At 31.7% G+C, this 18,055-nt stretch overlaps 1 protein-coding gene across 3 annotated transcripts; it reads left to right on the top strand.

Moving 5' to 3' along the window:
• Nucleotides 1-14,250: 14,250 nt before the first annotated feature.
• LOC133670259 (uncharacterized) lies at nt 14,251-17,764 on the top strand. 3 transcript variants are annotated; one of them, XM_062090786.1, is made up of 7 exons: nt 14,252-14,499; nt 14,645-14,784; nt 14,935-15,137; nt 15,741-16,080; nt 16,613-16,711; nt 16,830-16,950; nt 17,366-17,764. In XM_062090786.1, the coding sequence occupies exons 1-7, from the start codon at nt 14,295-14,297 to the stop codon at nt 17,584-17,586; spliced, it is 1,329 nt and encodes a 442-aa protein (XP_061946770.1). In that variant the 5' UTR covers nt 14,252-14,294; the 3' UTR covers nt 17,587-17,764. The 3 variants fall into 3 exon arrangements, with proteins under 3 accessions (XP_061946771.1, XP_061946770.1, XP_061946769.1); XM_062090787.1 differs by having other exon boundaries at nt 14,251-14,499; nt 14,645-15,137; nt 16,814-16,950; nt 17,366-17,493; XM_062090785.1 differs by having other exon boundaries at nt 14,645-15,137.
• The last annotated feature ends 291 nt before the right edge of the window (nt 17,765-18,055 follow it).

Raw genomic sequence — 18,055 nt, 5'->3', positions numbered from 1 at the left:
TGCATCTACAGTTAATAGTTTGATGTATGCCATGGTTTGGACAAGGTCGGATATAGCTTATGCAGTTGGTATGGTTAGTCGATTCCTCTCAAATCCTGGTAAAGAACATTGGTTAGTAGTGAAATGGATACTCAGGTATCTCAAAGGTACTTCTAGTTTCAGCTTATGTTTTGGCAATAATAAACCTATGTTGGATGGATACATGGATGTGGATATGGCTAGTGATAATTATTCTAAAAAGTCTATATTAGGATACTTGATGAAGTTTGCATGAAGAGCAATCTCATGGCAATCAAGGTTGTAAAAATATATTGTATTATCCACTATAGAGGCTGAATATATTGCTCTTGCTTAAGAGGGAAAAGAGTTGTTATGGATGAAGAAGTTTTTACATAAACTTGGCCTAGTTCAAGAGATCTTTGTGTTGCATTGTGATAGTTAAAGTGCAATTCATTTCAGTAAGTATCCTACTTTTCACTCTCGATCAAAGCACATTGAGGTTAGATATCAATGGATTCAAGATGTTGTAGAGATGAAGTCATTTGTTATTGGGAGATCCATATTGATAATAATACGTTAGATATGATGACCAAGCCTCTACCGAGAGAGAAGTTTGAGTATTGTAGAAAAGAAGTAGACTTAGTAGAGCCTCTTAAATTGAAGCTTACAAGTCGATGGCCAGCATGGCGAATTCCTCATATGGTGTGTGAGAGGGAGATTTGTTGTGTCTGGTCCTGTACCATGTAATGATAAGACCACCATATTAATTGGTAAGAGACAACAAGGATACCTCTTTGGATTAAAAAAATACAGCTACCACTTTAGCAACAGATTTTGAATTTGAGTAAAAACAAAGGAGAGAGCATGGGAGAAAGAAAAGAAGAAGAGACAGCTGAATATTTTCTCTTCATTCTTTGATTTCCAGCTCATTAACCATTGGATCAGACTAAGATTTTGACAGTAGCTTCTAGACACGTTACTCTTCATTCTAGACGGTTGGATCGAAGATTGGTAGCGTGCAAGCTAGTCGTTTTGTCAGAAAATAGGGTTGTCAGTGTTTTGAGTTTCTCTCAAACACTTCTCTCTTTAATCTTGTTATATTCCAAGAATAGGTTGTTCTTATATATATATATATATATATATATATAAGATGGCCTTTAGTTAAATATGAGGAAGAACACTTGTGAACCCATTATTTGTTAGTTTTTAAATGGATTACAGTCCCATGGTTTTTCCTGCATCGGGTTTTCCATGTAAAAATCTTGGTATTGATTAATTGATTCTAATTTTGATTGCACAAATAGGGAAAAGGATTAGGACTTGGCAATTGTGAATTATGATTTGGCTAGATTGGTGTCCAGTTGTTCTTTGTTTTCCTAACAAAATACCTTCTATTTTTAGAAAATCTGAAAGTGGATCATCCGTAAAATATAAGCACATTACACTGAGAATGAATGGCCAAATTTTGATTGGAAGAAAATGAATGGGAAGAGGAAGATGTAAAAGAATTCCCTAGGCTAGTAGAATAATAAGAGAGAGCTTGGAAACAGCGAAAAAAGAGTTAAGAACAATTAATGTTAGTACAATGTAGGATGAAAGAGAATTAAAAATAAGGACTCTAATCACTACTAGTGAAAAGGAAAATTTGATCTCACTGCTACGCGAGTACGTCGATGTGTTTGTTTGGTCCTACATAAATATGTCTAGTTTAGATACTAATATTGTAATACATAAGGTGCCATTAAATGAATAAAGTATACCAAAGAAGTAGAAACTACGAAGAACTCATTTGGATATGGTGCTTAAGGTGAAAGACAATATCATAGTTTTGAAACCCGACCCGGTCATCGACCCGGTCAAGTGATCGGGTCACGGGTCAGATGGGTTGACCCGGGTCAACCCAAAAGAAAAAAGAAAAAGAAAGCCTTCAAGCTCCTGTAGAAGCCAATGAAACCACACAAGACATTCATCAGGAAGAGAGAGACTTTGATTCAACTTCTGAAAAGCAAATTCCAATAGAAGCAGAACCCCAAGAAACCACAGAGAGGAAGAAAGATGCTCCACAAGTGCTGCTGCAAGAGCCGATTGCTGAAGCCACGCAGGGTGCTGGAGTAGGAGAATCAGAACCTAGAAAAGCTACAGGAATCGTTGATGCACAAGGATTCGAGCACAAAGCAGAGAGAAGTATTGATGCGGAGAATATAAGAGGGAATGATGAGAGTATGTCAGCAAAGACTTCTTTATTTGACATGATGCAGAGCTCCACAAGAGAAAGGCAAGTGGAGGGAGACCTGACAGAAGAAAGAAGAGTTGAAGGAGAGAAGGCAAAATCAGACGAAGAAAAGGAAGAGGAGGAGGAGGAGGAGGAGGAAGGAGAGGAACACAAAAAGACAGACTCGGGCTCCGATGCTCCAGTCATGGTAGAAGCATCTAAGGATATAGTAGATGTGAAGGTTGCAAGCAAAAAGCACTATAATATACTATCAGGTGTTGGATCAAAAGTGAAGAACTCAATTTCTAAGGTGAATGAAAGAAATAGTAGTTGAAAACTTGAAATACTAACCGGAAGAGGCAGCGGTGCAATTGGCCGGGACTAAATTAGGTTTGCCAATTGTAAATGATTTTGCTTCGTTCTTCTTATGTTCTTCACATTGTCTTCAGCGTTTTGGCATTTAGAAGGATAAAAATGACGTCGTTTAATGACTGGCAATAAAAAAAAATTGACCGGGTCTCACTCGGGTTTGACCGGGTGGACCGGGTCCCGGGTCGACCGGGTTTCGCCGGGCCAATTCCCGAGCGGGTTTTTGCCTCCACCCGGACCGGTCCCAGGCCCGGGTCAGCCGGGTCCCGGGTCGACCCGCCAGGCCGGTCCGGGTTTTAAAACACTGGACAAGATAGAAAGACAATGAAATGCTAGTTTTTTTGGAGGTGGTTAGATACCCACAATAAGTATCTAACATAGTAGTAGTTTTTAAGAAAGGCTACAAAATCAGAGTTTGTGTAGACTGTAGGGATTTAAATAAAGCAAGCCTTAAAGACAACTTTCCTTTGCCACAAATCGATGTTTTAATTGATAATGTGGCGCAAAGCTCAACTTACTCCTTCATAAATGGTTTCTCGAATATAACTAAATTAAAATAGCCAATGAAGATAAAAAGAAAACAACCTTTATTATCTTGTGGGGAACCTTTTGTTATAAAGTGATACCATTTGGATTGAAAAACACTAAGGCCATTTATCAAAGGGCAATGGTAACTTTTTTCTAGGACATGATGCATAAAAAAATTGATGTATAAAGGAACGACATGATTGCAAAATCCAAATTGGGAAAAGACCATTTTCAAAATCTAAGAAAGTTGTTTGAAAGGTTGAGAAAGTACCAGTTAAAGTTGAACCCCATAAAATGCTCATTTGAGGTAAAATCCAAAAAGCTACTAGGATTTGTGGTGAGTAGCCAAGAAATTGAAGTCAACCCCAATAAAATAAAAGCAATCCAGACCATGTCGGCTTCTAAAACAAAAAAAATAACTTGGGTTGTTTGAATTATATTGCTTGATTTATATCTCAAATGATAACAACTTCTAAGCTAATCTTCTAACTCCTTTGAAAGAAACATCCTAATGTATGGAATGAGGAATGCCAATAAACTTTCAAGAAAATCAAGCAGTATTTGTAAAATCCACATTTGTTGATGCCTTTATTACTTGGAAAATTATTGATTCTATATTTGATAACAACAAAAAAAGCAATAGGATATGAACTCGAGCAACATGATGAGTCTGGTAGAAAAGAGAGAGTGATTTATTATCTGAGTAAGAAGTTAATAGATTACGAGTCTAAATAAATAATGGTAGAGAAGCTTTGTTGTGCACTTGTATAGGCTATAAAATGACTTCAATAATACATGTTCTATTACGCTAGATGGCTAATTTCAAAATTGGATCCTCTCAGATATATCTTTGAAAAGCCTTACTTATCAAGCAGAATAGCAAAATGACAAGTGTTATTGGTTAAGTATGACATAATGTATATGACAAGAAAAGTCATAAAAGGAAGTGTATCTATTACACTAGATAACTAATTTCAAAATTAGATCATTTAACAAACAATACAATTAAAGATTATGAGCTTTTAAATTTTAATTTCCCAGATAAAAATGTGTTGATGGTAGAAAAAGGAAGAAAAACTAGACTAATGGACAATGTATTTTGATGGAGCAGTAAATGTATATGACAATGGGGTAAGAGCAGTGTTAATTTCTCCTAAGAGAAAGCTATCCCCTATTTTGATCAAACTGCAGTTTGAATGCACCAATAATACGGCTGAGTATAAAGCTTGAATCATTGAATTATAAGTGCATTAGAGTTAAAGATAAGAAACTTGATGTTTATGGAGACTTAATGTCGATAACCTCTCAAGTGAAAGGAGAATAGCAGATAAAAAATGAGAAGATGAGGCCATAACAAGAATATTTGTCCAAACTAGTAAAAGAATTTAATGAGATAAAATTCACTCATATAGGAAGAGACAAAAATCAATTTGTTGATACTCTGGTCACTTTAGCTTTCATGGTTAAAATTGATTGTGGGAACAAAGTGCAACCCATAAGTATTAAAGTCAGGAATTCTCTAGCCCACTACTGCTTAGTTAAAGGAGAAGTGGATGGGAATTTATGGCATTATGATATCAAATAGTTTATCCAACACCGGAAGTATCCCTTAGGAGCATCCAATACATATATGAAATCCCTGCAAAGGTTAGCCATGGATTATTACCTCGATGCAAAAGTGTTATACAAGAGGTTGTCTGATGGAACATTGTTGAAATGTTTGGATGGGATAGAAGCAAAAAAGCTGCTCCAAGAAGTTCACAAAAAGATTTGTGCAACTCATGCTAGTGGCATATGACGGCTAGAAAAATATAGAGGTTAGGGTATTTATAGAGGACCATGGAAAGGGATTGCATAGAATATGTTTGAAAATGTCATAAATATCATATATACAGTGATAAGATAAATACGTCTTCACCTCCTCTATTCAATTTGACATCTCCATGGCCATTTACAATATGGGGAATCGATGTAATTAGGCCTGTCAATCTAAAAGCCAACAACGAATATCGGTTTATCCTAGTGGCTATTGACTACTTCACAAAATAGGTAGAAGCTAGTTCATATACTCATACAACCCAAAAGGTAGTGAAGAGGTTCATTGAATGAAATTAATATATTGATATGGAGCACTTGAAACGATAGTGATTGATAACACTTAGAACTTCAATGAAAGAATGATAATAGATCTTTGCATAAAATGGAAAATCAAGCACTCAAATTCATCTCCATTTATGTCAAAGATGACCGGTGTTATAGAAGCTGCCAACAAGAATATCAAGCAGTGATAGTCATGTACAAAGACTAGTATGAAATGTTCCACTTTGCTCTGCATGAATATCGCAACGCAATAAAAACATCTACAGGAGCTACACCTTATTTCTTTATTTATAGAATGGAAGCAATAATACCGTTAGAAGAAGAAATCTCATCTCTAAGGATATTGATGGAATCAAAACTTGAGGAAGAAGATAGGGTCAATATGAGATACGAAGAGTTAAATCTGGTCAGTGAAAAGAGGTTAGTTGCAATTTGTCATCACCAGTTGTATCAACAAATAATGGCTAAAGCATATGTCAAGAAGGTTAGATCCATGGTATTTTGAGAAGGAGATTTAGTATTAAGAAAGTTTTTACATTTACCCAGCAAAAATCAGAATAAGTGGGTATCGAACTATGAAGGGCTATACATAGTAAAGAAAGCATTCTCTAGGGAAGCTCTGTTATTGACAAGAATGGATAGAGATGACTTGTCTATATCTGTGAATTTTGATTCTATAAAGAAATGATATGCGTAGTGTACTCATCTTTTTTAAATCAATAAAGTTTGGTTATTCATTCTCATTATATCTTGTGTATTTTGCAAATAATCTTAAAGGGCTCAACAAAAAAAAATCTTTTTTAAAAAAACATTTTCTTTTAAATAAAGGATTTCAAGATTTGACTTTGGCTAACGATTCTAAGAAAAAATCAATGATATGTCAAGAGCAATGATTCACCTAACAACTCCCTATAAGATGGTGAAAATACGTAGAAACCCAAATAGATGACTCAATCATCAAAGTCTACTGTGCAAAAAGTTACATGAAATAAAGACTATGAAGTTTTCATGAGTCATGAACTCATAAAATAATTTCATGCAAATTACTACGTTAATGAGGTCAAAATCTATTAGTATTGACCAACCTTGCTTGAAATGAGAAAAAACCATTTTTTATATTCCTTATAGATGAATATGTCCCTTGTAGTCCTAATTTGAGCTGAAGTTGAGGGTTTTTTTTCTTTGTAAGATAACTTTGGCTAAGATCACACCCCATACTAAGAGCAAGTATTAGAAAATGATAAGAATAAAGATATTTGAGAACATCCACTAACAATAAGACAATGTTTAGAAAAACCCAAAAAATGTAGAATACTTGTGAACAAAATCCATGGGATCTTGATTGAGGTTGCAATACAAACAAACAAACAAAAAAGAAAAAAAAAGGCTTTGCTAAATGATAAATCTTGAAAAGACATTTAAGCAAAAGTTTCTCATGTAGTTTTGACAAACAAAGAAAAGGAAAATAGTTGAGTAGCTTATAAATGGAATATGAAAAGGGCATTAATATCTTGATTCTTATATAAAGTTTGATATGAGTAGATAAAGAGATTTTAGGAAAGAAAAGTCGATTAGATGTTCGATCAAAGCTTTAGAATGAAAAGAAAAACATGAAAAGATCTATTGTCTCAACTTCTAAAAGTGAAGGTCTTTGATAGCTTAGCATATGCTGGAAGAATAGGGAAAAAAAAGGATGAAAGACTATAAAAGAGTGAAAGTGATCCTAGATCCATAAAAACCCTCAAACAACATTCAAGCCTATGAATTCTCTTTTTTTTGGTATCCATGAAACTCACCCTTTATTACGTGTCTTGAAAAGTCCATTATAACCAAGCAAGTAAGACTAATAAATAGCACTTTCAAAACGTAAGGAACCATTTATGAGAGTCATGATGAAGTGATTAACTATTCATTTTTGTTCACGTTTAGAAAATCTGAACACAACACTTCAAACAAGTATTTGATCCTTTTCAAACCCAATGCAAAATGAGTCATCTCCTAAACCAATCATCATTATACCTTTCTTCAAAGACTAATACAAATCATGAGAGTTGCATGAACTTTATTATTTGACATGACATTGAAAAAATCTATAATTTTTAAAAAGACAAGGTAAATCTTCTGAAACCTTTGTTAGGAAAAACAACCTAAAATGAAAACCAAAGCATGTGTCTTGAGTATTTGAAAAAGCACACGAAAAACAACGGTGTCACAAGACAAAGAGTTTTTAATTCATTCCTAATATGATAGCATTCGTCATGGCCTAAATACTCCCAAAAGAAGAAGGCTACAAGGGCATTTCAACACTCAAGATATAATATCCCTATTATTTTATTCAGGCAATTTCTCAGTTAAATATGAAAATTTAGGTTAAATTTTTTTTTCTAACATTGCTAATCATATGAACAAACATTATAGAATGCAATAACTTAATTTAGCACAAAGAAATTCTTAACTATGACATTCACATTAATTACATATAAAAATTTCATTCTACATCCCAAATGATTCATTCAACATCATTTACATCATTCATTCATCCCATAATACATATTAATCAACATAAATATACAAAAAGCATTTAATATTCAAATAGGATCTACTTTACTATTGCGAGGGTTCTGAAAATAAAATTAACATTCAAAACACAATCCATATTCCACTCGTGGAATTTAAATTACCATTCACTATATTGTTTTTTATTCTCTTAATAATTACATATTTTTCAATCACCAATTAATCAATTAACATAACCAAAATATAATTTGCTTGTCATTAATTTAACAACCTAATCACCACAAAAATTTCACCCTTGACCGAAATTCTCATTACCAAGAGGAAGGAGATTTGTTTCCTACTAATTAACCTAATTGATGACTAGCACAAGCATTTATCCCATTAACAAACACATAATCAATATAAATTCATACATTCAAACCACCACAACATCAAGAACTCACCTTCAGATAATACTAATTCTACTCAATCCAAGAACAAACATAAAAGCAACATAATGAATCATCATGAAGAGGTTTCTTACCCTTAAAAAATTAAAGAATCAAAAGTCAAAACAAGTTGAATCAAGTTCTCCTCCACACCTTTCTCTAAGCTCAATTTTCATTATCTAAAAGTACACTTTAACTCAGTCGATGATAATTCAAGACAACCAGGGTTAAATTTACTAAAACACGACCCGAGATATGAGACTGAAAGAACCGCATAAATGAAAATGAAAAGAAATTGTAAAGATCAAGACTTAATAACCTAATTTTAAAGATGAAAACCAAAAACAATAAAAAAAGTAATGTCGAAGAAGTAAACCCAAGTCAACTCGGATTAACTTGATGAACTCACTACCTGTGATATGAGATCGGGATAAAAAAATAAGAATTTTAAAAGAAGGACCTAGTAAAAAAGAACAAAGTTCAATAAAAAAAACATATTAAAAAAAAACATGAGCTAACCCGGGTTAACTTTACTAACCCGCTCTCGAAATTACCAAACAAAAAGAAAAGTGAAAAAATAACAAAGTTTAAGGGAAAATAATTTAATGTAAAATGATGAAATTTTAAAAAAAAAGTAATAAAAAAATTAAGGAAAAAATTTGATTCAACCCGGGTTAACTCGACTAACTCGTCACTCGCAATATGAGATTAAGATACAAAAATAGAATTCCAAAAGAAGAACCTATGAAAAAAAGACCAAAGTTAAATCAAGAAAATATTGAGAAACAAAATGCAAGGTAATCTAGGTTAACTTAACCAACTTGCCTGCGGAATAACCAAACAAAAAGAAAAATGAAAAAAAAACTAAAAAAAACTCAAGAGCAAACAATTTAATGCAAAATAATAAAATTGAAAAAAAAATCATAAAAAAATTGGAGAAAAAAAACTAAGTCAACTTAAGTTAACTTGACTAACCCGCCACTCGCGACATGAAATTAGGATAAAAAAACTAGACTTCCAAAAGAAGGACATAACAAAAAAGATCAAAGTTAATTAAAAAAAATGTTGAAAAAGAAAATACAGGCTAACTTGAGCTAACTTGACTAACCTGCACTAAGAGAAATAAAAGTAAAAAAATCAAATAGCTTAATGACTAATAATTTAGCGCCAAAATGATGAAATTGTAAAAAAAAAATGAATTTCATTAAAAAGACATTGAAAAAATAAAATTCGAGTTAACCATTGTTAACTTAACTAGTCTGTTACCTGAAATATAAAATCAGGATAACTCAAGAAAAAACAAAAATGGAAGAAACAATGAAGCTAATGGCCTAATAACCAAATATCAAATGATAACTTTAAAAAAAAAATAATTTTCAATAAAGAACACTAAAAAAAGGCTGAACTTAAATCAAGCCCCGTCATGAGGCTAGGATTACCCTGTTGGAAGGCAATCATAAAAAAATAACAAAGCAAAATATTCAACTGTAAAACAATTTAAAATCTAAACAATGTAGATTACATATGGTATAAAAACAAAAGATGAAAGAAAATAATTAAGGGTTAAATTGAAAAAAAATAAACTATGAAAAGGATAAAAAAAAAGTTATCGAAAGAATGAGGACCAAAATTAGACAAAAAAATTAAATGAAATTAAATGTTGAGAGAAAAATAAAAAATATATATAAAAATCAAGAAAAAGATAAGAATATAGCAATCAAAAGAATGATAACCAAAATTGAATTAAAAAATAAATACAATAAAATGATAAGGGACAAAATTGCAAAACTATAATAATTAAGAACAATATAAAACACAAAAATAGAGCAATCAAAAATAAAGGGACCAAATTGGATAAAAATATCAAATGGAATAAAATATTGAGGGATGAATTTGAAAAAAAAAGCTAAACTTCAAAAAGTATCAAAAGAAAAATAAAAACCGGAGGACACAATTGCTTTTTGAAAGGGCTAGCATGAATTTTAAGGGAATAAGAAAGAAAAGAGAGCAAAGAAAAAACTTCACCGTAGACTAACCAGACCTCCTTTGAAAAGAGGACTACTTGCCACTTCCAACGCTGTCGCAGATGGACGATTTTGATAACCAGATAGCCCAGCACGCGCCACCAAAATGGTGCAGGGGCCGTCACGCATGAGCATTTTTTTAATAATATTTCATTACTGAAAATTATCAAACAACTCCTAACCAAATCTAAAAATAACAAAAAAAAAGGAATAAAACACTAAAACACCCTTGAAATCAACCTTATTTTTTTTTCAAATTCTAAACTGTTAAAAAAATAGAAAAGATGAAGAAGCTCCTTTATGTATGTTCATTGTTTTTACTCATGTGGGTATGATCTTAACTTAAGAATGCAATTTTTAAAAAAAGAGTAAAGAGCCCCTTACCGAAAGCTTAAAATGTTTTTGCTTTTAAGAGTAAAATAATCATTTTACTATAATAAAAAAGGTATTCCGATCAATTTGTCCCCGATAATTTTTACAATGACCCAATATATCATTTGGAAAAGATAATTCTACCCCTAATTGCAAGCTTCATCAGATTTTTTGTCAAGGGTAAAATCATAATTTGATTTTTCCAATAAACAAGGAGATGTGTCTAAGGCTTTACTAATGCCTTTTATTTTTTTTTGTAATTATTCACAAAACAATTTGGGTCGTGGTGGCCCTGTATTATTGTGGATTGTTATAATAAATTAGCAATTTATCCCTACATTAAAAAACCATTAGCCTTGGTTCTGGGATAAAGTCATCTTTTTACAAGAATATGTTAATCATTGTTGATTTAACTGGGTCAAATTAATTTTTTTGCACAAAATATTAACAGTGAAAATATTGTAATATCCTTAAAAGAAAAAAAACTTTCGTAGAAAGGCTTTTTTGTCATTTTATTTTTCATTGCACTATGTGATGACTTCTATACCCTTATAACCAAAAAAATTTAAACTACCATCTAAGGGCTTTTGGACCTTTTACCCTTGTTTTTTCACTAAATACAATATGAATGAGGGTTAGTTTGGTTCTTTTGAGATATATATAAAAAATGAGTTACAGTCGTCTGAAGAACACATGCCTACAAATGGGGAGGGCCGTTGTATTAAAGTAGCACGTGCTCCCTTCTTCTACATCCAAAAATGTATGATCGTTGTGTCATCAGCATTGTCGCGTGGTGGCATTTCTATTAAGGTGGCTCATGTATTGTTTTCCTTGAAGGTTTGGTAGCAACCAAGTTTTCCTCATCTTTTCTCTTTAATGGACTTGGGATGCGCGCTCGCCAAGCAAAAAATTGATTTGCGTCCTCACATTTTATTTTTATTTCAGTTGCAGTTTTATTTTTTTACCTAATCTTTGATTGTGTTAATTGTTTTTTATTTTTTTTCAATTTCATCCCTTAAAAATTAAATTAAATTTGATTTTTATTTTATATTTGGTTATCGTTATTTTAATTGTTACTTTTGTTTTTAATTTCATTCCTTAAAATTTAACTTGATTTGATTTTTATATCAAATTTGGTCCTTATTTTTTTAATTATTATTTTTTTTCATTTCAATTTCATCCCTTAAAATTTAATTTAATTTAATTTTATATATCAATTTTGATCTTTATTCTTTTAATTGCTATTTTTTATATTATTTTTTATTGACTTTTATTTTTCAATTTCATCCCACATTATTTAATTTCTTTTATGTTGAATTTGATCCTTATTTTTTTAATTGTTTTTTTTTCTTTCCATTTTTTTTAATTATTTTTTAATTTTATTTTTCAATATTTCAGTAGTTTGTAGTTTGAATTGTAATTTTTTCTAATGTGATGATCCCGGTCTCATGACTTAAGGCATAAGTATGAGATGTTAACCTGAATTGATATCAATTTTTTTTAAAAATCAATTTTTTTTTATTTCATTCTTCAACAATATTAACTTTATTAAATATTAAACTCTTTTATTATTTTTTTAATTTGCTTTTTGTGAAGATAACCTAACCTCACAGTCCAAGTTATGAGTTTACCATACTGACTCAAATTGGCCAAGCCAACGTAATTGTGCCTCCTTTTTTTGGTTTTTTTAATCCTTTCTATTTTTTTCTTTCCAAATTCATCCTTTGATTTTTTTATTGAATATTTTTGTTAGCTTTGTTTATAGTATTTTTATATTAGAATATTATTTAATTTAGTGTATAGCCTATTTGTTTTTTGTTTTTTGTTTTCTTAATTTGATGCTTTTTCATCCCCTTAAAAAATAAAAAATCAATTATTTATGTCATCATATTTTTTTAAAAGGTTTTTTTAATTTGGCAAAAAATCCTCTCTTTTTTTTTTATCATACTTTCAAAAAAATTAAAGCTTTTGTTTTGTTTAAGGACCGTGAATCACATCTATTTTTTTTCTCCAAATAAGTAAATTGTTGTTTGGTATAAAAAATTTTAATGCATCTAGTTGCCATGTGTTTGGATGAAAATGATTTTTTATATATATAAAAACAATTGTTATATAAAGTGGAATTCATGAACTGGATCACTAATTTGATTGGTTAGCCCTAATTAGCTTAAGACTTATTTTTTATTTTTTAAAATGAAATTTTTTATTTTTAGTCTTACACATCAAGTTTTTTGTGTTTGCTATAAAAAAAAACATAAGCCTACAAATTCATTTTCATTTGCTAAAATTACAAATACCAAGCCATTATATTCTTATTTTCCTCAAAAAAATTATTTTTTCTATTCACAGGTCAAATAATTAGTTACTAAATAAACTAAATGGCATGAGTGTTTTACTGTAACCCAATTCACCATAAAATGTGTTGCACTATAGTAAAATTATCTTTGTGCCCTTTGATCCAAAAATATTAAGCCTCTTAGGTGGGGGTATTTATATTTTTTTCAAAATTTTTTACAAAACAAAAATATGTTTTTTGCCCTTAAAGTCAACAAAATATAAAATTGTTGACCAAGAGCTTTCTTGACTTTGTATAAACTTTTTTAAAGTAAAAATATGTATTTTTTCTAGAATCAAAAAATTATTGTACTACTAGATAATGTATAGTGCAATTACATCTTTAATATTGTAAGAGACAAAACATAAGTTTAGCATTTGGGAGTATTTTTATACTTTTATATGAATACTTTGTGTAATTGTCGTGGTCGCAAGGGGGATATTTTGGTATTTTCACATTTTTACAAAATCTTTTTAATGCTTAAAACTGCTAGAGTGTGCTTGACACACACTAACGCGTGAATGATTTTTTTCCCGTCTTTTCGCTCTCCTAACAGGTAATGTACACCATTATCATCTTTTTTTTTTACTTTTCAATTTCATTCCCCATTTTATTACTTTTTTTATTTTGTTCCTTTTTCATTTATAAAAGTTTTTTCTTTCAATTTCACCTTTCAATTAAATTTTTTGTTGTTTTATTTTTTTTCAATTTGACTCTCATTCTTTCAATTTTTTTCTTTTATTAAAGCTATTTTTCAATTGAATTAAATCCTCTAATTGAAATTTTTCATCCCTCTAATTAATATTTTTTCTCACCCTTATTTTTAGAATCATTTTGTGTAATTAATATTTTTTTTAGTTTCATCTTTCGACATTTAATTTGTTGGGAATTCAGTTTCGTATGATCTTATTATTCTACATGAATTTTTTTTAATATTGGTTTTGTGATTATCTTTAAGTTTTTTTTATAGGTTTATCCTAGTCTAATGACGCAAATCAAAATTTTTGCATGTCTTTTTTAAATATAAGTTTTTTTTTTCTATTTCTATTTTATTTTTCAAGGTATTATTTTAATTTATCTATATATATAAAGTTTATTTTTTAAAATAAAAAATATTTATTTTTAAATTATATTATTAATGTGTTCAGCTTTATATAATATTACATTTATTCAATTAATTTTGTTATGAGTTTTTTAGGATATAAATTTATTATTTATTTATTTAAATAAATAAATTTAGTAAACATATACATAAGTATCTGTATTTTTTTAATTTATACTTTAAATATTTTATAAAAAAAAATATTAAAGCATTCTGCATGCCTCAGAATTTTTTTTGAAAAAACATTTATATTAAATGACCAGTTTTATCGATACAATAAACTTTAGTCTGTGGTGAAGGGTTAGTCATGAGAGGGATAGTGTTTCACCAGCAGCAGTTGGTGTTTCTTTCCCATCATTACAATGATGGGAAATGTTGTTCAGTTCCAAGAATTAAGGGCCAAATAGTGAGCTTTCCTAATTTGCAACATGGGTTTGCTGCTTCTTGTCCAAAATTTCTCAAGTTATCTCCACATGCTACAGTCAGTGGCTCTGGTGGTGCCCAATATTCTGGTAAACAGTTCTAACACCATGTAATTTCTGTTTCTTACTTTTGTAGACATCATCACTTCACTCTTGTTTTTGAGATCTTGTTCTGCTAGTTTGTGACTTGTGAGGATTTTATTAATTTTTATTTTTTTTGGCTTTCGATCTCCAGAGCAGTGGCTGGATGCTAGAACAAAGCAGAAAAGAGAGAAAATTGCTGGTATAGATCAAGATGAATTATTAGACCCTTCACTTTTAGCTGATCCAGATAGTTGTTTTTGTGAGTTTAGAGGCGTACAGATACACCATAAGGTATATGATGCAGAATCACAGGCAAATAATTCATCTCAAAGCCACACTCTTTCTCAAGTTGCTCATAATAATTCTTGGAAGCTTGGTCTTCCTATGATCTTGTTACATGGTTTTGGAGCTTCTGTTTACTCATGGAGTCGAGCTATGAAGCCTTTGGCTGAGCTCACTGGTTCCAAAGTTCTTGCCTTTGACAGACCAGCTTTTGGATTGACATCGAGGGTGGATGCTTCCACGCATTTATCAACTGGTACCAACGATGCAAAACCATTGAATCCATACTCCTTGTCATTTTCAGTGCTTGCTACCTTGTACTTCATTGATTTCCTGGCAGCTGAGAAGATAGTTCTTGTGGGGTATGCTCATTTCTCATGTTATAGTGGTGTGTTCACTGCAGGCTTTTTGATGATTCAATGATTTTGTTGTCACATTTAATTTCCGGGCTTGTGAGGATGGGAGAGGATAGCGATCTTCTGGTCTCATGACAAACACATGCATCAGAGACATTTTGCCAAATGATGATTAGAGAGCATTAATGATACTAATTGTGTGTGTGTGGCCAGCATCTACTGTTGTTATGTGAATTATTGCTTCGATAATCCTGTTTGTGTGCTCAAGGAGAAATTACATCGTTCATTCTTATGGCTTTGATAATCCTTTTAATTAGTTTTGCATATCTATTCGCCAGAACTTTGTTTAATGTTTTTCAGTAAATGGGGTAGGATAAGTGGTACCAGGACTGGAAAATAGGGGCATAAGTGCACCATAGAAAAATAGACTAAACTATTCTTGTGGAAAGTCTCTTGTTTTTGGTTTTCAGTTTTGGATAAATCATTAAAAATGGTCTATAGTTTTACCCTCATCATTAATATCTTGCTGCAAATTGCCTTCTCTTCTCCCATGTCACTTTTGTGAAATCTTGCGACTCTCTGAACTTGTTTAAAAATTTTACATACTAGGCACTCAGCTGGTTCTCTTGTAGCAATTGATTCATATTTCGAGGCTCCCGAATGCATTGCAGCTCTGATTCTCATTGCCCCAGCAATACTTGCTCCACGTGCAGTTCAAAAGCTTGCGGGACAAGATAAAGTTGGAAGAGAAAACCAGACTGAAGGGGACATATCAAATTCAAATATGTTAGCAAAGCCATTTATCAAGATTTTTGAGATTTTATTGAAGTTTATTACAGGCATTGCTCAAGCAATAGTGCAGATGGCAAAGGGGATGACAGATATGCTTAACTCAATATATAAGAAAACATTGTCAGCTATTTTGCGCTCTGCCTTTGGTGTAATGCTGGTATTTTTCTTTGTGGATGGTCTAAATATTTTATTTGCAATATTTCTAGATCTTGCTGATTCAATTGATTGTTGAGAACTGTTAAAACTAAAATATTAAAGACTACTCGCATGCAGAAATGTTTCTGGTGTTATCATACCAATTTCAGTAGACACCAGCAGAGTAAATTGTTTTAGATGTGTAGCAATTATAACAAAAAAATTGATTTCCCTAGAATAGCGTTCTCCTCACACATGCCCAATGCTTTTTTTTATGAACAGTATATAGCTAACATTTTTTATTACAAAGGAGATTTTCGAACCCAAGACCTCTTGGGGAAGAGGAACATGGGTGCTAATTGAGTTGCAAACTCATTTACATGATATAGCCCATGTTATTAATGCAGATTTTAGAAAGTCCCTTTTCTTCTCACTTTGTTCTTTTTTTTTGGGGTGTGTGTGTGTTTGGCGGGGGTGGGGGAGGCGTATTTAACATTGAGCTCTATCTGCAATATGTAAGTGCCATAACAATGATTTCACTACTTGATTCTCAGATAAGGATGATAATCGATAAGTTTGGTAGAGCAGCAGTGAGGATTGCTTGGCATGATCCAAATCAAGTGACTGAACATGTTCTAAATGGCTATACAAAGGTAACTTAGATCTGTCCTTGTGTCTTATTAGCTTTGAAAATATTAGAATGAAATATTTGATGTTATTCATTTTTTGTTAACTGTGTATTTCTTACCTTGAAGTTATTTATAAATGCAGCCTTTAAGGGCCAAGGGTTGGGACAAGGCTCTTGCAGAGTTCACTGCAGCAACACTAACAAATGCCGAGTCTGAATCAAAGCCATCAATATCAAAAAGACTTAATGAAATCTCATGTCCTGGTACTTGCACTAACTTTACATCCAGTCTTCCAAAGCTGTTTAACTCTGGAAAACTGCTTATCTTGAAAAATATCTGTTAGGAAGTAAAGATTGAGAAATGAAGACAGTGAGATGAAAGGCATTTGGGTGGATTGGTGCTATTTTTTGGTTCATAGTACTTGTAATAGTCAAACTAATGTGGCACCCCCCTCTAATCTGAATGTGGGATGAGGAGGGGGCATGGAGGCTTAATATATGGTTCAACAAAGGACCTTTTCTCTATGAGAATTTCTCTACATAGATAGAAATTCTTGGTTTAGCATCATTCTTTCGAGTCATGAAAATACCATCTGCTATGCCACCTTAATTATTGTAATTTAGTGGTTAAATGAAATGCTGATTCTTGTGTTTTTGTTGATGGATAATGGACTACCAGTTTTGATCATCACGGGTGACAATGATAAAATTGTTCCATCTTGGAATGCCAAGGGACTTTCACAAGCTATACCTGGTTCTTGTCTGGAGGTCATTAAGAACTGTGGCCATTTGCCACACGAAGAAAAAGTTGAAGAATTTGTTTCAATTGTTTATAAGTTTCTGCACGGAGCTTTTGGTGATCAGAAGGAACTATCTTTGCAAGCAGGAGCAGTAGTTTAAATTATGACCCCCGACTTGCATCCTTCTCTTAACTTGTATGTATTTAAAAGCTTTTAGTAGATCAGATGAGAACACCTTGTGAATTGTGTAAAAGTAGCTTTCTGATATGTCTGAACTATGATTTTCTGTTGATTTGATGAAATATTATTCGACTTGAAAAAAGTATTCAATTGCTCAACTCAGAGAAACAATGACGAGTAGTGATATTCTTACTACTACATGGTGATTCCTTGCTTTTATTCTTTCGCCCCTTCTCCCTCCCGGTGACTTGAAATTCTTTCACATATTAGTTGTAATACTGCTGGGTTTCGTTTCAATGATATCAGATGTATGTTGTCTATAAAAGGACAGCTGCTGTTATTGTCTCCTGAGGCACATCTAATCAAGTGGGGGTTTATCAGAAGCTTCCAGTTATGTGCATGACTACAGCAGGCTATCATCGTTATTTCTAGAATTGAATGAAAACTTT

Source organism: Populus nigra, chromosome 12 (genome assembly GCF_951802175.1).
Source record: "Populus nigra chromosome 12, ddPopNigr1.1, whole genome shotgun sequence".
NCBI classification, from domain to species: domain Eukaryota; kingdom Viridiplantae; phylum Streptophyta; class Magnoliopsida; order Malpighiales; family Salicaceae; genus Populus; species Populus nigra.
Note: the sequence above shows the minus strand (reverse complement) of the source record. Positions and strands in the feature narration are given on the sequence as shown.